The sequence below is a fragment of the Rhea americana genome, unplaced genomic scaffold (genome assembly GCF_003343005.1).
Source record: "Rhea americana isolate MKP2758 unplaced genomic scaffold, rheAme1 scaffold_1, whole genome shotgun sequence".
NCBI lineage: Eukaryota > Metazoa > Chordata > Aves > Rheiformes > Rheidae > Rhea > Rhea americana.
The window spans coordinates 18,482,653-18,506,424 of record NW_028185038.1 but is presented as its reverse complement, the minus strand read 5'-3'; the positions used below and the strand labels follow the sequence as shown (position 1 = coordinate 18,506,424).

General features: G+C 40.3%; 1 protein-coding gene across 1 annotated transcript in view; it reads right to left on the bottom strand.

Annotated features, from left to right (window-relative positions):
* Positions 1-4,569: 4,569 nt before the first annotated feature.
* LRGUK (leucine rich repeats and guanylate kinase domain containing) overlaps positions 4,570-23,772 on the bottom strand; it is a 53,458-nt gene continuing 34,255 nt past the window's right edge. Inside the window, exons 16-20 of the mRNA XM_085299766.1 lie at positions 22,343-22,500; positions 19,576-19,664; positions 12,323-12,457; positions 5,806-5,978; positions 4,570-5,384 (exon numbers count right to left, since the gene is read on the bottom strand). Of these exons, the coding sequence (XP_085155892.1) occupies positions 5,233-5,384; positions 5,806-5,978; positions 12,323-12,457; positions 19,576-19,664; positions 22,343-22,500 (707 nt within the window). The 3' untranslated portion in view covers positions 4,570-5,232. The remainder of the gene's footprint in view (positions 5,385-5,805; positions 5,979-12,322; positions 12,458-19,575; positions 19,665-22,342; positions 22,501-23,772) is intronic.

Genomic DNA, 23,772 nt, shown 5'->3' with positions numbered 1-23,772 from the left:
GAACATACTGGAGCAACCAAAAGATGAAACCAGCCCCTCTGCTGCTGGAGGAGAGGCTTTCCCAGGATGTGCTATGCCCCCGCGCATGGGGCAGGTTGGTTGGAGAAGAGCATGCTGAGGACCTGAGCTGTAGGTCCCTTTCCTCGGTGTGCTCAAATCACTCTCTTCCTTCAAACTACTCTCAGCACAGGGGATTTTTCACTACCGAGCCTTCGTGACTCTGTGATGGACGTTGATTTACGGCTTCATGCTTCTACTTGCTCTGAAGGATCAGCAAGTAAAAGCACGAATGGTAAAAATGTAGGAGCCTCCCCACCCACTGCCCCGGAAAGTGAGTTTCAGCCTCGGTGATGAGGGCTCCTCTCCCTCTGCCTTAAGAGGAGACGGCAAAAAAAAATATCTCAGAAGCTTGAAATATTTTGTGGGGGTTATCGAAAGGCTATGTCCAAAGAAAAAGATTTACTGCAGAGCCTAACCGGCTGGGTGTGCACAACGCACGGAGCCCCGCGGGGGCTCAGCGCCGACGCTGTGGGGCCTCATTCGGGACCAGGAGCCGCTTGGTTGAGCCTCTGGCCCCACAGGAGCGGATGCGTGACTCCGGTTGGGCCTAATGCAAACGTGGTCGGCAATAGAAATAATAAGAAGTGTAAAGCAGACGTGTTTTGGGGACCCAGCTGCAGCTCTTTGAGCCACATGGCCATCTTAGCGCTGCACAGGGCTCTGCTTTTCCAGTCCAGGGCCGGGTGAAGGCTCTGCTCCCTGCAGGCTGAGCCATGCGGGTGGAATACGGCATTGCAAAGCGCCCGCTGCCCTCGGTGGGCGATCGGTTTGCAGGGCCGGAGCTGACCAAGCGACACTGTAGCGGTGTCCAGAGACCAGAGAAAGACCAGCTCAGTCTTCTTGAAGTCCTTCACCAGCTGTCCCTCAAGCCGGGGAGAAATGCAGACAATTGGTGTAATTACAGTAAACTGCAGCTCTCCTCGCTCCCACCCCAGTACTGTTAAAAAAATATATATAATTTGCTTTGACAGCTGCCAAATTAACAGCGCATTATGCAGCATATTCAATTAGACAAGCTCCCGAGGGAGCAGGCGAAGTTAGCCAGGCAGCCAGCACTGTCGGGATGCGACGTTTGGAAAGGTATTTTTAGAAATGGATCTGCGCCCTGCGGAGGAATAAACAGGCCTTTGGTCAATACCAGCAACTATTCCCCATCTGTTTCCAGAACACACTAATAAAATAAAATAAAAGGTTTCAGTATTGGTTTCGCACTGCCGTCACCCACAAGTTGAGCCTTCACTGGCAGTTTCTAGCCAGAAGAAGGGCTCATGCTGATTCCCAAATGTTTCCAAGGTGACCTCCCAACACGGCTTCCGTTTTCTCACCCCCTTCCCATCCCACATGTCCACCAAGAGCCTTTCAGTACTTCACAACCTCGAACTTGAGCAGGAATAGCAGACAAAGCTGCAACTTTTTAAGCTCAAGCCCCTCTGGTGGGCATCACGGTTCCTTTCGTGGTTCAGGTATTTAGTTTGGGAATTTCGTTTTTAAGAGGTGAAGGTGAGAACATCAGACCGTATCTGAGCCGCTGTCTACCTCCAGCTCTCTGCTCTTCCCCAAAGCCCACGGCTGGTTGCCCCGGCTGCTTGTGCACTCTGCGATAGTCTCAGTAGCTACCCGGCCTTCAGCGCTCCGTGTGCTCAGTGGATTTGTAAGCGTGGCTATTTATGGACCTGTTACGCAGCTCTCTGCAAGATGTCGGAGTTAGGAATCAAACGTTTCGCTTGTGACCTCGGTATGTACTTCTCCTCCAGGCTCAGGTCTGTATTAAAGCACTTTTTATGTCTAACAAACCTGCCATTCCCTCCTTCAGGCTGCAGCTCCTTGTCCTGCAGCATCCGTGTTGTTACTCCTAATATATCGTTGCTGTCCTGGTGGAGAAATCAGGATAAAATAGCTGCTCTTGCCTTCCCGTAACACGTTCACTTTGCACAAATGCAGTTGTCTCTGCTTCACCTCAAAGACCCACTATTCCCTCCTTTAACCAGCCAGACAGGACTCCTGGCTCCTGACCCAGTTCCTGCAATAAAGCCCAGGAGATAAGTCAATAATTGGAATTTCTCCCTGCCTTGATTTACCAGTCTGTAACGCGGGGCTACTACATAGCACGTGTGATTAGCATGCAGCTTCATCCGAGGCTGGGAAAGCCATTTGCATTCACAAGGCAACACGCATGGCAGAAACCACAGCCACTGATTTTACTGAATGCTGAATGTTTAATTTTAAAAAGGGAAATTAAACAGCTTGTTATGCTCCCCTCTGTAAAATTCAAGCCTTGGAGACTTGTTTGGCTATGACTAACTTAGGTGTTACTCTGCTGTAATCCAAACATGCTTCCTGCCAATAAAAACACGGCTCCCCAAAACAGCCCCGCTTTTATCTGCCAGTTTATAAATATATAGGCACCAAGTTACAAGTTCTGTACTTTCAGCCAAAAATAAATGCTCTGAACTAAAAATGACGAACTGCGAAGCTTCGCAATCTGCTAAATGAAATGTAAATATTACATGTTGGCAACCCAAAGACACTTCTGCTTTCAGACTTGGCCAGATGTTCCACACCTCAGAGCGCACTAGACAAAGCGTAGGTCAACATGATGCAGTTTCTTCAAGGAACCTCATAAACTGGATCTATGGTTTACCTGGGGGTGGAAAGAAAGCAAGTGGGAGAGCGTGGGGTGGTAAAGGCTTATGGAGGGAAGGCAAGTGAGTTATTTTGCTGAACTGACTTCATCGCTTTTCTAACCTCCTCGATATTTTTAAAGTCACGCTTCCTACTTCCATGCAAGGTCCTTATCCCCTAGACCGCATGTGTAATCCCACTGGATGCCACGGGACTAGCTGCATTTGTAAGTATTTGAAAGCTCAAGGCCTAAGAAATTTATTGCAAAAACAGAGATTCCCTTTAACCACTATTAGCTGGTGCAAATATAAGCAAGCTAACCAATACCCCAGTTAAGTGATGATTTTTCCTGGTAACACTGACAGAAGAACAAATTATTTATTCTTTTTCCATCTGGGAAATAAGAGCAACATGTTTATACTGCATGTTCAGTATTATATAATCAAAATATAGAGGCAATTCCTACACTGGAGGGCTTAATATTTAAGACCTTTCCTGTAAGTGCGAGTAGTTTGAGTCGCTGTGTTCACTTGCCTAAACTGCACAAGGCTTCTGCAGGATTACAGCCTTCAAGCAGAGGAAGGATTGTGCATCCTGAGCAGTGCCATTCAAGGATAATTTGTAATGTTTTGTTCTGTTTTACACAGAAAGCAGTAAATACTCCAAGGGAATAGTGAAGGAGTGGGGCTGAATATGGAAATAACCTTGGCTTGGCAAACTAGGCAGGAATGGAAGTGAAAGGGAAAAGACACTGATGTGGCTGAGATACCATCTAACACCCAGTATCCTTGATTTCCAGACACTGTATGCACCCTACCAACTCAGGCATTCTGGAAAACAGTCCAGGTTACTATTACTTGCTGCAACGTGGGGAAATACTTAACGACCTAAATGAGGAAGCTCATTTTCCTGGATTTTTTCCTCTGTCAACAAGGAGGGACAGAACATACCCAGACTGCAATACAGAGTGGAGGCCTAACAAGGGTTTCTTGAGCTAGCGTCCAGGAGAAAACTGCTCTAGCTGCATCGACCACACTAGCCTCTTAATTTAAGCCGTTCAGTTACTGGGCTAAATCAAGGAGGTGTGAACATCCTCGCCCCAGCAGCGTTCCTGTGCATGAACTACAAGGTACCTTACACACGTTCACTAACCAGGGCACTGGCAGAACTATGATGACCTGTGAAACGGCAGAGCTGATGCACAGATCAGCATCCACATCAGTCAGCCGTGCAACCAGCTGTAACAGCCCGGCCAACATCTGCAAAGGTATTTAGAGAGAGAAAACAGCCACAAAGAACCCCATGGGATTTGCTGAAGCAACTCTGTAGGTTAGGTAGTAGTAGGGCACCTACCTTGCCAAACTGCCTTGGTAAACCCACTACGGTTCAAACTGCTTGAACTCCTTTTGAACCCAGGCCACAGGGCATCCATCCTTGCTCCTTGTTCTGCCAAAATCAGTGATTAAAAACTGATGCCTCAGAAGAGCTGTTCTTCCTCAACTTGAGGATACAGTTAGTTGCTATATGGAGAGGAAACTACTTCATAAAAAGCTGAGCTGTTTTACAGGCTTCCCTGGAATTTAAGGGCAGGCTGTTTGAATCTACCCATTACTTACCGTGAGCTGCGTTGCTTTGTTCAGTTCATCATTTTTAAACAAAGAAAACCCTTGGCCAAGTTCTGAACTTGCACGATGAGGTAAACCAGAGCTACTCTACAGGCATTACTCCACACTGTGGCAACAAGTCATGTCTTCTTCTGTGCATGCAAAGATCTCTGAGGACCCATGCTATGATATAAAAGCAAATAGACTTCCTCAGTGGAAGCTTCTCGGGCCAAGGGCCTTCCTATCTGTTCTGTAAATAGACAGTAATTAATCAGGACAAACATCAACTCAAGAGTTTTATTTACTTGTCAGAGTTCTGCTCCACATACAGAAAAACAAATCTTCACAGAGTACTTACAGCTTCAGCTAGTTCTCAGTAACTAGTATTTTTTCTGATTGGTTCTGATTAGGTTGTTTGTTTAAATACATGAGCAAATCAAAGAATTATGTCTCATATCTTCAAAAACTACACTTATTAAAAAGGTTTTGGAAGCAGTTTTTACTTTCAATTTAACTGTGAACATTTCACAGAATCCCTCTTCAGAATAATTCACTAGTCTTGCAATACAGACAATATTATCAGAGGCCATCATACTTCCACACCTCAATTAAATCTGTGAAATGGGAGGGAGACGAAAAAAAGAAATTAATGAAAGATATGGTCATATGGCTGTCAGGAAAAATTCTATGCCATTTCCCAGCTGAGAGTGCCTGGGGAAATAATTTCTAGCTTTGGGAAACGCAAAAATTACTTTTTAATAAAGTTATAAATAAATAACTTTTTTTTTTTGGAGAGGGAAGAGCTATTCAGAGTTAATCAGAAATGGATTTAGAAATAATCTTTGACAGACTTTTCTTTGTTGAGGAGAAATTATATCAAAATCAGTATTCCTGCTAGACAGAAAGATTCAGCACGATCAAGACAAAGGCCGGCTAGTAGCAGCCATCAAGGGTTGGTCCTCTTCCGCCCAGATGGGATTGGAGGTAGGACAGGTTTGGAGTTGGAGCCTGGCCGGTTGGTGAGTTGAGGCGCACGAGAAGAACCAGACTTGGACTTGCTGGATTTTCTCTGAAGATTGTCACTAGGGAGTTCAGTCTCTGCAGAAATTAATAAATAAGTGAACACTCACTCACTCACTAGCAAGGATTTATTTCAATGAAGTTAAAATCTACCACAACTCATGTTTCCAGCTGAAAACCTAGTGTTTTGTGGAAAAAAAAAAGATGAAATATCTTCAGGTAGTTCAGTGGTTAACTTACCTAATATGAATGGAAGAGTAACTTTATGCCCAAGCATATAGTCACCATTTTGTTTTCTCCACAAGCTCACTAAGAGAAATCTGCTATATTATGCATGCTGCTTAATGATTCTACCACACTATAAAATTGCTGATTATTAAAGCAAGTTGTTTTCAGAAGCATGAAGAAGCTGCCCTGACATCTGAATAAAGCTACTATCATTACAGTAAGCGTGATACACAGCCTGAACAAAACCATTGTTTTGGAATATCATTCAAACCTTTCAATCTGTCCACATCGTTTTCAGCTCCTCTTGGATCTTGATGCTCAACTCTGTCTTCTTCCGTGAGCAGAGCATGGGGAAGAGGGGTCCGAACAGGCAAACCTTCAGTAGCAGCTGCACCAGATGAGGAGATTAGAAATAGTCCACTAGCAGGACCAGATTCTCTGTCACTGAGAGGAAGAAACAATTTATGCTTTAAAATAGCAATAAAAAAGAGTGTGCAGCAAATCTGATAGTATTCCTGATCTGACAATATTACTGATGTTACCGCAGTCACATAAATCAATCAAAAGTCACAAGTAAATTGCAGTATTTATCAGTTACAAAAACTTTCATGTATTACAATTCTCTCAAAATTTTTGGTGTTAGCAAACACAATTACTACCCCTCTTCAGTTTCATTTTATGTATTGATCTAATAATTAATCACAGACAGAACGAAGAGGTTCATGTCACATAGTGAATTGACTTCAAATCTGGGATTAGAGCTCAGAGCTTCTTGTTTCCAAACTCTGTAGTTCAGCATTACAATATTCTCTCTCAGCAACTGATTGAAAAGATTTCTGTAAAGTCGAATTAACAGTTTACCTGCAGAACTAACTTCTACTCTGCCACAGCCTCTATAGGTCCCCCAGGTCTGCATTCATGCTCCCTATTACCACTGCAGGCCTCACCAGGAGTCGCTGCAAGTCCTGTTCTCCAGGGACAACATAAGAACTGGAAATCTGGGCTTAGTGAGCTGCTCACTGATCTCTTGAAGAAGTGTTGCAGTAATAGTGATTATTAACCTAGACACGACAGGTGTCATGAATAGTCAAAAGACTTCCTTACTATCCTGCATATTTGCACAATCCCTAGCGCAGTGGATTCTACATTCATCTGGAGAAAGTAAATGTTTCCGTAGCACTCCAGTGACAATACAGACCATGAGTAGCCATTTACCACTGAGCAGTGTCCAGAGCACCTCCCACCCTTTGGGTCTCCTGAAGAAAATCAGTATCCAAAGTCCAAGCCTAAGCAGTCAGGGGCCTTCAGATCAGGCAGGTACATGTGAACACGACAACGATAAGATTCATGCTTGCAGCTTGTTCTGACATGATAAAGGCTTTCTGCTTCCACCTGTATCTTATGCTGAATTTACTTAAGTAAAAGCCAGAGACATCAATAAATACCTATTTAATGTAAAACCATAAATATATTTCTGGAGAAGTGCTTAAGGCATTTCTTGTCTGTCTTCAAACAGAAAAGGCTGTTCCAGTCTAGGCAAGAGAAACTCTGATTAATAAACTTGTGAGTCTGGGAAGAATTTCAAGTATTATCCATTCTGACCTTATCTATGATGCAGGCCAAAGAACTTCATCCCCAAATTCCTGCAAGGAGCATTTTAGCTTATGAGAATACTATGATTACAACATTCCAGGGAATAGATAGAAAGTCTTTCAGTAGTATTTTAATAAATCCGAGCTATAAGAAGATGGTATCATGAATAATGAGATAAAACAGTGTGGTACTCCCATAAGAAACAGGTAATTATTGTTTCACTAGATGTACTGTGGAAGTCAGTGAGAATTTTGGCATTGCCTTCAATAAGGTGATGGCAAAGGAGGGAGGGTTATACACTGTAATGTACTGAGTGCTTGTGCCTTTCTCTGAGGTCCACTGCATCCAAGGGTGCTCAACACCAAACACTGATCTTGCTGTAGCCAAGTGCTTAACTCTAGCTGTAATCTCATTTTAGCTGCCTGTAACCCATCAGACATAACTGCAGTAGGGAAAAGCAATTACTTATAGCAGCAAATTCAGGTTTACTATATAGAGCAGCTTGGACTCTGCAAAAGTATCTGTGCCAATTTCTAAAAGGCTGACTACCACTGCTTTTGCTTTAGAACATACATTTATGTGTTTGCCTACTAATAAAGGTGAACAGTAAGTATTATATGGTTAGAATTAATTCTGTGGATCTCTACGGACAGCTACATGAATGCACTGTCTCAAAATCCAGCATCCAGTAGAAATCTTTGTTGGCTTCTCCTCTAGCAGTCCCTTTGTTAAAGGGCAGAAGACAAGGTAGATAGCGGGAAGTAATTAACACACTGCTTGGCAGAAGGTGACTCTTAGGTGTACACGGAAAGTTGGTACCCATGTTCCTCTGAAAACCACCTGGACAGGCTAAAGATAAGAATGTCAAAAATTCAATATTACAGTAGATACCTCTGTCAATACCATGTAGCTGCTATGGGAACAATTCAAACATTTTTACTTCAGTAAAAGCCAAAGAATATTTATAATTATTCTAGGAGGAAAAGTGTTTTTGATGGAGTACCTTCTTCCATGAGGAGAAGTAGCCTAAGTTACAGTGTCAAGTACAGTCTTGCAAGTCTAATTCACATTTACTTGTGGCACTAGACCAGCAATTTTTTCCTAGGAGAGTCAATAGTTTAAACTAAGGGGTTATAGTACAGTAGTTGTGACAGTAGCTGTAACAAAGGTAGGAGGAAGAACAGATGTTCCACTAAATGCCTCACTGTTATTTTGGTCTGTGCTAAGCTGTGAACTTGAATAAGCCTTGAGATTGCTGTATTGCAATACTCACCTCAGTGTTTAGTTTTATACTGGGGCCTTTTAGTACAAATAGCACAAGAAACATTTTATTTAATGGGGGTTTCTTGTAAAATGACTTGGAATTAAGAAAAAGATACCAAAAATAACAGGAAACTAGAGTTTATGAAGTCTATGCTATCTAGATATCCAAGGTATTTGGGAAAGGTGAGGCAGAGGAGCTGAGAACCTAACACTTCTTTGTACTTTTGAAAAATCTCCTTCATTATTACCTGCTACTGCCAAGCGATTCGTAAATGGGCTCTGATAACCTATCTCTAGTTCTTCCATGAAGACCCAAGCACAGAAAAGATAGCTATTACAAGTGGAGTAGGCATAGCTGTGTCCTATTTTCCATCCACTCAAATGTCTCTATCAGCTAAATGGAAAAGAAAAACAAAAGCAGCTTACAAAAGACAAAAGTAAAGTACTCCATGGAATAAAGAGATAAATGGGATCTCTGCACACTGACTATAGAATATATTAGTAATGAGCTGAGGATTAAAACACTGGCCTGCTAGAGGTTTTGTTTAGATTATGGTTGTACTGGACTGCGGAACACTAACATATGCCATTCCACATGGTAGCGCAGTAATTCTGGTGATGGATAATTTTCATGTGATGACATCTGGCAGGAATCAGTAAGTGCCATTAAATAGTTGAGACAGCTCTTTGTTAAATGCACTAGTCAATGCTAGATGAGGTTCTGACTCCACCACTAAGCTTACAAATACTGAAGATATAGAAACAGTTTCAGAAGTCGTTTCCACTCTCTAAATCTCTAGTTCCCAACTCTGCTTTAAATTTTGCCCCTCTTGTCTTCTCTTCTTGTTATGCTGCAACTGAATCATTTCAATATCTAGGTTATACAATTGCCTTACAAACACCTCTACTGGTAAAAATGAGCCATGAAGTACATCAGGTAGTGACCTAAAGAACTTATTGTTGTCTCTGGTTAGTAGTAGTCGTCTTTAAAGTACAGTTGCTAGATATACCTTCCTAAAGGACTGCTACTTGCCAAAGGCAATGATTAATTGTTTAAGCCTATGAGTGAAAACAAATGAAGCCTCAAAAAAAAAAAAAAAAAAAAAAAAAAAAAAAAAAAAAAAAAAAAAAAGAAAAAGAAAAAAAAGAAAAAAAAAGGAAGCATACTTTTATGTGGAGGAGAGTTCTCTGCCACCAGCAGAGAACTTCAAACGTCACTGGAAACTGGCACATTTTCTTTTGTGAAATCATGAAAAACTAGGGCCTCAGACTGCTTCCAAGGAGAAGACTGTAACTATAGTCTTAGTAATGAAAAGAAGCTATGGATGTATTTAGAAACTTACCTGCTGAAAATTACATGTCAGTGAGCAGACATCTAAACAAATCTTTAATTATCACCTTTGGAGTAAATGCTACCAAGGATTACCTATTTTACTTGTAGATCAGCAGTAAGAGGACAACTGCAAGACTTGGATCCAACATGTTAAAGTGTCAGTGACCTGAAGGATAACGGTGCGATTTCCACCACAGCTCAACTTTAAACAGAAACTGCTAGATGTGAAAAATTATGCAAATGATTTTGGATCTAGATACAAAGTTCCCTTGTATGACAGCAGACTAATTTGCGGTCACTCATCCTAGAAAAGCAATGTTTGCTTCGTTGGCTGTGCCTGGAGGTCAACAATTTATTTCATGCTCTTACCCCTTGATCGTTTTTTTTAGTTTACTCTTTCTTCCGTTCCAAATATTGAAAGCATAAAATTGGGGAGAAAGGGAAAAAAAGATTAAATCACCTCAATATTCAGACAAACAATATCGCTACAGCTTTACTGCAAAGCTTCAGAGGTGTGGGTTGTTTTTCTTTTCCACAAATACATCCACATAACAGTATTTCCATCAGGCCTAAAAACAAATTTCTTCTGAGCTTTCCTTATTCTCCTTTCAAAAGTATTTGACAACATAACTGTAATTTTGCTGTAGGCCTGATGCATGCACAAAAAAAATGAATCAGATTAGCAGTTTGCTTTTTCTCTCCTCACAGTTGTTTTTCCACTGTGTTATTAACAGTGCTAAATGAAAACATTGCTAAAGTCAAAACACCAAAATGTGGTGGAGTGTAAAGACATATTTATTCCCATATGCGAAGGGTGAGACCTTTATAACTCATCATAGCTTCACACTCGTTTGAGTTATAGGTCTTGCCTCTTACTGGTAAGGACAGATGATGCATAATCCCTCTGCAACCTATTATACACTCAGTTTCTCTCATATGCTCACTCTGTTCTCCTTCAGCACACTCCACCATGGCACAAATACCCAGGACAAATGAATCTGCAGAGGCCTGTGGTTCCAACCTTTTTACAGCATGCTAATTAACTACTTGTAATTACAGTGGCAGGTAGTACATCACATAGAGGGAACTGGAAGACTCTCTAGGATATAAAAGGAACAGTGACTTTTTTTTTCAACAGCAAGTTTATCTAAGAACTTTGCTTACCAGATAGTTAATCATATAGTCAATCAAGCAAATGGGTTGAAATCTTTTTAAAAGCTATCAGGATGTTTAGCACTTCCTGTCGGTCCAATCTATGTGACAAACTGCCTAATGTGTTTTTGGGAGATATTTAACACTGATTTTTGAAAGGTATGAAAATATACACATGAAAACTACATGGTATGATATGTTTAATGCAAATGTTTAATGGCAATGCCCCTTGATCTGTACAGAATGAAAATAAGATATCAAACATGGGACTGAAGCCATGATCAAATCCACACTTAACAACAACCATACAGCACAGACATCAGCTCATTCTAACCTGCAGGCTTCAGGTGAGCTTTACACACAGTACAGGAGACTGAGGAGACTTAGCTGGCTCGTAGCAAGGCCACAAGCACAAACATTTCCCAGCGTGCATGGGGGAATCTGACATTTTATGCTTCACTGGGTCATGCTGTGTGGCATCTTGCTGCTTCTGTGCATCCCATCTGGATATGCAATTACAACAGATGGCCAGAACAGAGGAAAAAAGCTTATCCAGGATTCTCCACAGAAAGGCTACAATGTCACTTGCCCACAATAGCAGGCAGGCTTGCTGGCAGCCAGAGCACAGCTGCTGGTACAGAACAGGACCATTAGAGTAAGTCACAGCCATCTTACAGGTGGCTACATGGACCTACAGAGCAAGGTCATGGAATGTGGCATCTTCATTGCTGAAGGTCTAAAGACTTTGAAGAGGTTGCCTCCTCAAATCTTCTAGTCTCACCTCTCTAACAGCTTTAAATGAGAGCACAGTGGTCTTCCTTTGACACTTCAGAGCCTGTTTAGCTGGGATACGTATAAATGAGGACATTCAGCACTGCTGAGCAGAGATGCTGGCCAAGATGAGAAGTACAGCATCAACAACGGCCAAGATAGGAAGGGAAGGTAAAAGGTTACTACAGCGCTCAGGATCCTGCTGGGATCTGTTGTCACTGTGAACAAGATTGAAATTTGAAGATCATGAAACTACCTCAAGCCTCCCAAATGCTATTTAACAGTAACTACGGTGATTCTCTAAAGAGAGAACGAAAAATCATTCTGATAGCAGTATTAGAAACTTCTGGTAAATCTGTCTGAAATGGATATCACTCAAGATCTGTTTTTCTATACTTTGACAAGTTTCTTTCATCATTTTCTTCCTTCAGACATCCCTGTGAAAGAAAGCTCTTGAAATTCTTTCTCTGGGTGTGAATTATGGTGTCTAAATGAAACCATTCCCATGAATGACACGACTTTGTTTTATGAGGCAGTGACACATGTTTAATAAGGTTGTTGATGTAACAGATGAGACAACTGCATTAGCTTGGGAAATGGTTTTAGATCTTGCACTTTGCAGCATTAACATTCATTCCACCCAGCAATAATCTGTTCCCTCAGAAACTGAACTCACCGGCTCTCAGGGTGAGCAGGGGGGAAGCTCTGTTCTTGGGTGACATTCCCTCCACCTGAGGGCAAAGAAGCATGCGCTGTTGGCTCCAGTAATTGTTGATGGGAGCTGCCTGGGGCAGGAGTGACTGCCAAGTCCCTGAAATGACACAAAAAGAAAATAAAGTATGTGTTACGTGCATTTATACCCCATAGCAGCACAGTTAGTGCTTAGCTCATGTCCTTCAGGACATAACAGAGTGCTTTTCAGAGCTGTCTCATGCCAACTCTACAGAGGAAAGCAAGGCACAGAGAAGTCAAATCCAGAAGCATCTTCATCTCCCAGATGCTTAGAGAGAAGTTGGCAAGCATTTGAGCAGCTGGACAGTTAATTTGGGTGTCTTGAACAAAGAGAAGGGCCTAAATTTACACATCCAGATACAATATTTTTTTCTTAGTCTATTTTCTGTTTTTTTTTCTTTTTTCTTTCTTGTTTTCCTTTCTTTGTCTTTTCTGCTGCAGCTGTTTTATTGAAAGAGGTAACTGCTTCCAATCTACTCTCTCCTGCTCTTTACTACCTACAGTTGGAGGCTACTGACCCCTCTGATTTGTTGGCTACGTGGTTCATGCTGCTAAGCCCTTCTTTTTTTCAGTCAAAATAAACTTGGCTAGCAAGGATCTACTTTTAAACTGGCTAAGCTGATATGGCTCATTTTGCCTAAAGTGAGTTTACAAGACCAGTTTGGACGGAGGAGAGAGTTACCTCCATTGGGAGAGAAGTAGCAACAAGCAGCCAGGGGTAGTAATCTAGGCTCTTTTTATAACCAATGGAGATGAACAGTCTCAGTTACGGCATGAGTAAACTCAAGCTTAAGTAGAGGTCTAAAGCAGGTTGGATGAATCACTCTGTCTCCTGTGAGACAGGAGCCTAGGGCAACTTGTTCAGATGGGGACACTTATATTAAAGACACCTCAAATCAGGTGAGATTAATTCCAACCCTTGTGACTAACTCACAAGGTGAGAAGTTTCATCTTCACACCTTCTGTCACCACCATTCGTAACACATTTAAAAAAAAAAAAGTTCCTGGTAACTGCAATGTTGACATCACTTTATTTATAGCCTGGAATCGGAGATAAAACCCAACACAAGCAGCCCTGGTGAGTGCCAGACATGAGAGGTCCTTATTGAAATAATGAACTTCAGGTTATAACTCTTGAAAGATTGCATGTGTCTACCCCTTGTACCACAGCCATGTCACCATGTCACACCTCACAGGAACACTGAAGGCATCTGCTTATTTCTAAGGGCAATGAAACTATTCAACTTCTGCGCACGTGCTCATTTTTTAGGCTTTCTAGGAAACTTGTCAAAAGCATTTTTAACTGCAGTAGCAACTGATGAATGCCTGCTCTGCGGGAGAAGCTATGTTTGTAAGGAGAGGTAATAACTTTTGTTAAGGCTCAATTGCTACAGTTTGGAAACAACAATTAAGTTCTTTATCAAACTCGCAGTAACACTCTTAGGCATTAAGGCAATGTATAAACTACTACTTTCCCCATAGGAAACAGAGAGGCTAAAATCACAGATGATCTCTCAGACTGTCTCCTCACACCTCCCCATCTTGTCAAAGCAGGGCTGTTCCCCCTCGTTGGAGCCTTCTGGTGCTCCAGCGATGACGCTTTCCCCACTTCTCCTCGGAAATCATTCCCTTGTCCAAAAAACAGCACTTCAAGCAAGGTTTTTCTATTACTTATCTTCAAATTTTCCTTCCTTTAGTTTCATTCTCTTATTAGTACCTATAAATAAAGCTTCCCCTGTGTAAGTTCTCAAGCTGTTATAGTTTCATTGTCAAGTAACTGCTGGGCGGTAATGGTGTTTGTTCATTATCAGCTCGGACCAAAATCGGAACCAATTATATAGGAGAAAGGGTCTTATTCCACTAATGGCCCTCAGAGGTGCTGAGGGCTCTCAGAAAACCTTTCTTGTAAATCACCATCATGAAGATAATAACAATAATAAAAAAACCCTAACAAAACAAAATCCCCTAACAAAGATCTCTGCTCAATATACAACACAGAAATACACAGAAATAGCCTGGTAACGGAGGCTAAAAGAGTCTAAGCAGAAATCGCAGATGACTGAAGGTCACCCCTCTAATGATTTGGTCACCACAGGCTCTACTTCCTGGAGAAAAGTATAAACAAACTTAAAAACATCCAGCCAGTCAATTAATAAAAATATATATGTATTTTAAAAGGCTTGACAAGCATGCTTTCTTTCCTTCCATCTGCCAGCATCTTCTTTATATCGCCATTTGTGTTTTGCACTATCATTTTGATTTTGCTGGCAGTTTCATCATAGGTGTTTAGTTTCAGAGTGTTTATAATTCCATTTACACTTAAGATGCCTCAGGTCAAATAAAAAAAAGAAGATATTGGCTGGATAAGTCAAATGACACCCTGTGAAAAGGGATATCCATGCATTTCAGGACAATGTCTTAGTTTGGTCATTAAAAGGGGCATAAAAATAAAAATGAAAAGCAAAATTACATTGAAATGTGAGGCTGGTCAGACAAGAAGGTCTGCAAGGCATATATACAACCACATGCATGCAACAGCAACCAAAGCAAAGCAGTAAGCAAATGCAAGCAGAAGAGAGTACATCAACCACAGGTTGACCACGCATCTTCTTTCTTCTTCCTAGCTCTGGCAGGAAGCACTGGTGAATTTGTAAAGTGTATGAATTTCCCTAACTCAGAAAGGCAAGACAGCATGTTGTAAATTCTCTTCTAAGTGAAGCCTGCTTTCACTCAATCTAGTTTCTTTCAACAACATTTAGATTAAACCAACAAGTTAATCATTAGCTAAAGGCCTGTTCTCACTGAGGCTTCAACCTAGCCCCTTATTTATTGCCCTCAAACACACAGACAACGAGGAAAATTATTTTAAACCACCAAATATTGCCCCTATATTGTATTAGGCAACGAAATACCAAAATGACTTTAATTACATCTGCATGCAGCCACAGGCAAAAAATAAAGAGGATCTCAGTAATTTGGATTTAAGAATCTGAATTTATGTAGATAACCCTGGGGGTTGTAATAAATAAAACAAGTTAGATACTTGTTTGACACAACTCTTAAAACCTTCTAGCACATACTTAGGAAAATTCAGCAATTTATTTCAGTTTGTGTTAAAACACGTAATGACTTAGATTAAGCATTAAAGAATCTTTTAATATTTACAGATACACAGGAAATTCAAAACCTTTATTACCTTAGGTATACTTTTTTGTATGTATCATTTTTGGCATCAGCTCCATACATTTCATAGAATTTAGATTAACTCCTAACTGAAGTAGGGTTTTCATCCTCTGCAGCAGTGCTGCTCAAAAGCAAGGTGAGTTCCTCCTGTCCTTGACCATTTCTGGTCCACAGGCACCCATTTACACTGCTGGTGGCACTCTCAGCAGGACTGCTCTTCAGCCAGTGAATGAAACCATTAGGGAACTGATCTGGCTAAAAAAATATAACCTTTTTGTTGGCCAAAACCTGATCAGTCCCTTTATCTAATACATCACTAAGCCATACGACATTTGAGCTGGTGGCAGCCCAGGGCAGGCAGTGGAAGAAAGGGAAGGGGCAGGGGTGTTTAAGCCAGCACTCCCACTGAAGAAATCCTCATGTGATTGAGCCCTTCCTCATTGCGTGACAAAACATGCCTAGATGCAGAAAAGTCTACTTTGCACTGATAGTCCCTTTCCAGCACACAAAATAGGATATTAATTCACAAATAAAACATCTTACTATAGGTACTCTCTTGGTTTATATTGGATGAAAATCTAGTGCAATAGTTTAAGAAATCTTTAGCCGAAGCAAGTTACAAATTGAAAAAACTCTAGGTGATCAGTATTGCCATTTCTATGTTTTAAAAATACATATAATCAATTACCTGTACATTTAGTAAACAAATTTGTTCTTTTTAAATTAGAATCACCTACTTGCTTTATTTTGCTTCAAGCTATCTACAAGCCCTTCGAAGGAACAAAATGTCATTCTATATTGACTTCATCCAGTGCGGCAAGCTGCAGACCTCTTTTCTGCGTTTCTAAATGGAAGTTGAAATTAATCTGCTTTTCTGAATCTCCCCCCCTCTTCATCTGCCCACCTTGCTCCAAGATGTCATCTCCCAAGTAACAGAACAGACAAAACAAAACACGTGCTTCTTTCTCCCAGTCACAGGTCAACACTTTCAGTCAAGAAGTAATAATTCCCAGAGAGCAGTGCTATGGTAGAAAGATAGCAGCGCCAAGATTCAGCAGCTACAAGCCTCTACAAGGCCAGATGTGTTATCAGTGAAAGGAATCATATTTGTACACAAGCAGATTGTCAGCAGAGTGACTAAGCGGATGAAGTTCATTTACACAGTGCCACTGACAACGAGAATAAAGAAAAAGGTGTATTATGTTCTAAATAAGAATTCATCAGAACAATGCTGATATGATTAAAACAAGACTAGAACACAAGACCTTTTTAAGAACTAGATTTTAAATAGGTATGATTTCTGTCAATTTGTAGAGCCAAGTAAAAACAGAAAAAAATCCCTCCAAATAAAAAACACCCGGAGAAAACTTACTTAAAGTATAGATATTCCACAGGGCACAGAAATCTAGAATGCAACAAAGCCAAGACAGATGTAGACATGATACTGAAAAGACAGTCTACCCTTGATTTTTAAAGCGGTATGACTGCATGAAAGGGTCAGAGCAACATTTGAGCAACGTATGCAGAGACGACAAAGTATTGTGCCTCGGTGTCTTCTTTGCCTGCATTTGTTGTAGTGGCACTTGAAACACTGGTCAACTTTGACAGTTAATTAACAAATTGGAGAGAATTTACGATAACACGACTGAATTTACAAAGACTTAGAAAGAAAGATGAAAAGACACTACTACACATAGTTTACGTAAGAACAAAGGGAAGATATAAAGCAAGATAACAGTCTATATTCTTGAACTCTGCAAAAAATATTTGGATGCTGCTGCTAACAATAAGAACAATGATATAATGAATTACCATGTGTCTGCTGAGCCACACAATCTGTGTATACATTCTTTTTTCAGCCCTTAATGAAAGCTGAAGCCAAACCACATTACAATGCATTTGCTGTGGACTAACAGTCACCACAAGGACTACGGCAGCTAGGGTGACGTGCAATAACCCCTTGAGCTACTCTAACCTGAGCATGACCCAGGTCCATGACTATGTATTGCAAAAGAGATCTATCGCACCATAGCAGAGCTTTTCCAAGGTGAATGTCCCTTTCTAACTGGCATTTAAAACTCAATCAGATTCTGTACAAACAAATATGTTCTATGGAACAACCATGCACAAGCCCCTGGACTGAACTAAATGACCTACCAGGTTCTCCGCTACCTAGTTGCTACATTTCAGGATTCAGATTCTCTCTCAGAATTTCAACTGTTTCATAACATTCATATTTATGGCATCTCTTGACTTCACTTATTCCATGGAACGGTGTGTTGTCTACTCTTGCCTGTGAGAGGCAAGAGAAAATTCCACTGAGCGCATCTATCCCTTGAGGCCTGGTAATTGCAAATGCTGATTGGGGGTGACAGGAGTTTCTCTCACCTGCCTGACAGCTCTGCCAAAACAGTCTGATACTTAACTCCAAAATCAGCTTCCATGGAATGAGTACTGTGGAATAAAGGGAGCAACAGACTAAAGGCAGGCTCAGAGGAACTATTTACTCTACCACACAAAATAAACCCAAAACATCTAACAAGAGAAAAACACTGATTTATAGTTTTCTTCTCAGTATAACAGAGTTTAAAATGAATGAGTGGAGGGAGAAAAGTACAGCTTCTTCAAAACTTAAAAAACTTACTTAAAGAACTCTTCTCTAAAAGGACTGGAAAATGTATCATACTATGCAAGTCTGCCTGGAAGCTTCTGCTGTTGACTACTCTTGAGACAGTTCAGTTCAGAGGATTTTAAAGTACAGGGACACATTAATTAGTTCAGGGTTGAGTGTGGAGGCCCAATCTTTCAGTTGTTCTTCACAGATAGGGCATAGCCTTACGAACAAAGGTGAATTGAAGTAAGACAACTGAAGGGTTATTGCCCCCAGAGAGCCTTCCTATCCTTTCATGAAGATCTTAATCTGCAAAAGAAATGGTTGAACCTCATTATTAAGTAGATCCTGAAATCCTGCAGCCTGAAGAATTAACATATATTAGCTCCAATTTCAGATTAACACAATACGCTGGGCAATAAAGTGTCACAGTCCAGGAACTACTTTAACTGTGGTTCAGCCATTCCTGCTTAGGAGGCAAAGGCCCTGGAGATGGACAAGGCCGACAACTAGGGATACTGTATTTTTTGGTAAATTCTCCTATGGCAGGTGAGGAAGCTCACCAAGAGCTTTCTTTTTAAAGAGTCAGTCTCCAACCTTTGTCATTGCAAAGATTTACTTCAAAACATCTGGCCTGTAAAACAGCTGTCTGTATTTGTGCAGGCTTTAAATAAGAGCTGCAAGATGTGAACTATTCTATTCATTCTGATGACTGCTGATTTATAGGCCCATATGATATTTTAAATGTCAACACTGACAGTCCTTTCAGGGTAGGTAGGAAAAACAAGCAAATGAGGATTAAAATTAGAAAAAATAACACTAGTATTTACCAGGGGAAGGTAGGGCTACATAAAATATCAATTACAGATATTACATTGAGATTTATAGACTTTTAACATCATTTGGCAGGGCTAGGAGTGTGAGGAAGAAGAAGAAAGAGAAACCATCAAGATGGGATTTCTCAAAAAACAGGAGGTAGAGCCAGCTTTCAGAAATTCTGCTATAAGCAGAGATACCCACAGTAAGATGTACTGAACCTTGTGCTGAGCAAGAGCATGATTTTCCAACACTAATTGCTAGTATCTCTCAAAAATATGTGTGAGACTGGGAGCTGCTAGAAAACTGATCCTTTCCTGCTCCCTGAGAGAAAAAATGCATAATAATTTCACAGTTTTAGACAAGCAACTTGTGGATGGCACTGCTTCATACATTTTTTGCTTTGAAACTGCTGCACTCCCAAGTCAAAAGACAGACTGTGTGCAATATATTTGTAGGGCTAGATTTAAACATGATAGAAAGGAGAGCTGCCTGTAAGATCTGCAGCCCCTCATCTTTAAGAGCATTGGAGAAGAAATCTAAAACAGATATTTTTCACTTTGTAGTAAAAAAACACTCAACATTACCTTTGAAACAGCTGGACGTATGCGCTAGGTGCCTTCCCTGACAGAGCCTGACGTGCTGCAGAATGACGCCTCTGCAGAGAAGCTTCCTCCTGATAAAGAAATAAGACCAACTTTTATACAGTAACTTAAAAGTGTGCAGGGTAACTTAGCTGGCTGTGATGTTCTTCTTTCTTCCTAAGACTACAGTATACGTGTTTATATATTCTAGGAAGATAGCAGAGTTACATTATAACTAACAAGGTGCTAAATATGATTCACCAATCTAGACAAACTGAATTTTCATCTAAAAGCTTGCTAAAAAATGGCAGCCTTCATCTCCAGTGAAGCCCCATTTCTTCCTAACAGTCAAAACGTGCCAGAATGTAGCAGGAAGGAATGGCTATGGGGAACCACATTAGAACAGGAATAATTCTAGTTACAGGGTTGCCTTTAGTTTCTTTTCACCAGCAATCAAGTGAATATAGTAGAATTTGCCTCTGCTGCATCTTCAATACACTGCCTTTGCCTCCTTATTCCTACAACGCAGGAAACCTGCCTTACCAACTCTACATTAATCAATATTCCCCCCTCGGAGACGGAATTATCTTTTGCAAATTTCACTTAGTTAAAATGACTTTGTACAATACACAGTAGGATCTCAGCAGACTGGAAAATGTGGTCCTGAGTTTTAAGGACGTGCTAATTAACATGTTCTGTAGCACAATGTAATTTCTCAGGTCAGACAAAGCCAGAACTACAGCATGCTTAAAAAAATAACATGCTAAATCACAGAGCAAAATTACTAAATACTGTTTTGTTAGCAATTAGTTTGCTAGACTGATTACATGACTGTAACAGAGGTGTGTTGTTATGGTATGAGCAATGAAGGAGAATATAGTTAATCTGCTGACTGCTCACATTATGACTACAGTAGTCATAGTCATGCTAAATAAGGATCTGCTCATATGCTCACTGAGCTTGCGTTTTGTTTTGTTTTCTTTTGGCAAAGATAAAGTTCTGTCCCTTTTTTTCCTGTGTGGATTACATGTATAGATTCCTTTGTGTTCATACCTTGCATAGTTAGTTACAACCACATAAAATTGGTGCAGTGTTGGCATGCTCACAAGGTGTAAGGTGACAGGGAATCTTATCTACTTTCTTTTTCTGAGCAGCAGATCCTGCCTATTATCTTGCTCCTGGATAGCTCACATCATATTCTTATTTTCTTTTTCTACGTGATGGGAGTGGAATGTGGTTACTGCGGTGACACCACATTATTTGGGTGCCAAAAGCACAAGAAATCATTTGTAGTCCCAACTTTAACAATTTAGACAAAATTTTACTTCAAGGCCACAGGCATATTTATAATCTTCATATTAAACATGGTTGAAGAGGTACCTGTGTTTCACCTTGAAGGTTTTACTACATCGCACTTCAGCTGATGCTGCAGAACTTTATACGCATGTAAAAAAATACTGAGAACTTAGTGTAGTAAATAACAAAAAGGTATTAACAGCACTGAACAAGGAGACTAATAAAAGAGCCTTATAACCGCTGAGTAACCTAAACCCAAGGTAAATTATAGCCTCCTCCATCATAAGCCACTTCTCCCTGACGTGACAAAACATAAACTTTCAAAAATAAAAATAAGAAGATAGAATAAAAAGTTAGAAAAATGAATTGCTGAGAAAGGAGTGAAGGCAGAGAACCATCATTGTAAGAAAAATTTCGGCTTCTCTCTTTCCTTAAACTAACCAACCTTTGGATGAAAGAAACATGAAAAGGAACAACATTTGTGACACTTCAAATTCTTCATGGCTTGAGAAAAAAAAAGTACTTCATAGTGGGAGAAAATGGAAAGTTGGGAGGTTCCCTATCCATGAAATCCATTTCACAATCATATCTTCCCCCACAAACACCAAGGAGGGCCTTTCTTAAAGTCCAGGATAAGATAGGGGGGTTCTCTTACTTTGCTATGTAGAACACGAACTCTAAACATCAGAGGTAGTTTTAAACATAGAGTGGCAAAAGTGTTTAGCAAGTCATGCCTGACAAGTCATCGTTCATCAGTTTGCAATCATAACCCTGGAATGGAACATAGCTTAAAGCTGCCATTTTTCTTTTTTTAGTTCTCCTGTCGTCATCATTGAAGAGGAGCATTAGACACATCTGCTTCATAGCCCCAACTCCCCCACGGCCTGCAGGAATGAATGCTTTTAGAGAACAGACTATTAGAGAGAAGAAAAAACAAAGAGATAAAGCTGAAGTTGCAAGAGGTTATCTGAAATGCAAGCACAGTGTTAAATCCATAGTTTGAAAAAGTAAAAGCAAGTGAGAAATGTGCTTACATTTCATCTCTGGCAGTTCTGGGCAGCATACACTCTGAGATACTCAACAAAACAGCTTTTCCACTGCCACAAGATAAAGCTCATTAGTGGTCCTCATTGTCCTGTTAACTGCATCTCACTGAATAGGACAGTTTCCATATCTTTTTGAAATAGAAGAGAGATGATCTTCAGCTCCCTTACACCAGTACACAATTGGATGAAATCCATTACAATCAACAGATTTATCCTGGTGTAAAGTTGGGCAGAAAAGATCACTTGTCCTTTCAGCTGAGTTTACCTGCATCATTCTCATTAATCTGCCTTCATCTCAAAAAAATAAAGACAAAATTAAAGAAGTCCAGCAAACAGCAATCAGATTGCTCTGAGGGAAAGAAGGGTCTGATGAGACACGTGTTTTGCACATAACTTATCATTTCCATCCTGAGGCTAATTCTCCTTACCACAGGAACTAGTTGTGGAGCAAATCTATCTGAGATGCTTGCTGAATAGGTTTTGGCGGAAGAGTCCACGAATTCATTAAAGGATGAAGACTGAGTACTTCTAGCAATTACTCCACTGGGTGACAACCTTTGATTTTGTAAGAATCGCATTCTTGAACCTATTATGGGAAAGACACTTATCAACAAAAATATTCTGAACAGTACTTTGTTTGCAACAAACAGAAATTCTAAAAGAAACTAGACATTTTCAACAGTGATCAGCTGGATTGTGGCACCATTCTGGATTTGCAAAAGATAACTATAAATTATAATCAATATAAACTATTCAGTTACAAAACACTTTTTAAATCTTCAAAGCACTTTACAGATAAAAGACACTTATCTCCCCAAATACTTAGGTAAATGAAAGCTATGAAAGATCTGAATTCTGCCCCTTAGAGCCTACATCAGTGGACTAGGAAGAGCTGCTTAACTTTGTGTGCAAATGGAGGTGTTCTGGAGGCCCTGACATGACACACTATAAAGACCTCCAAGCTAAATAGAGCCCACCTATTCAGAAGTTTTGACCTCCTCAGAGCTCCTGGAATCTGATAGGGAGTTAGAGTGGGGTGCCTTTTCTTCTGTTATGTATCTGAATTTCAAACATTACAAACCTAAGCCAGAAAGCTAAAGATACTACTAACTCACTCTTTCCAAAAACATTTTTTTCAATTTAGAGAAATCTCTAAAATCTCTATACAAGGGGATTGGGATTTAGCCTGTCTATAAAATTACATCTAAATATTAGCTCAAGTTGCAGAAAAATTCTTATAAATATTGGTACATGACAGTTTCAGGAGAAATTCAGTCATAAGAAAGGTTTCACTTTACTGAGTTCCACATCAAAGCACTTCTCATAAAGAGCTTAAAATGTAGAAGTCACATAATACATGCAAACGGAGTGGATGAGAAGCAAACAGACATCCAGCCTGTGTGCACATTCATATTTTAGATGTGGTTATTTTTATAACTATATACATTTATAAAAATTTTCAACAGTCATCAAATGACTCTCAACCTAATCATTCTATCCTGCTGGTTTGTAGCTGCTAGAAGATCAGATAAAACAGAGAAAAGAAGATTGCTGAGCTCTGTTTCAGGCACTGCAAATTACTCACTTTGACACTGAGTAAATAGTAAAGCCTAACCTTCAGAGGTGCAGAACCATGCACAGCCAAAACTTTTGTGGGATTTCCAGTACATAAGTATCCCTTTCCTCATTTGTAGAATACAAATAGCAACACACACATCACAGGCCTGCTGTGAGATGAAATAGTTGCAAAGTATCCAAATCTTTGGAGGAAAGCTGCTAACCCAACTACAAAGCATTATCAACTCTGAAATGTATTATATTTCTGCTATAAAAAGTTTTTAAAGAGGACAGCTTATCT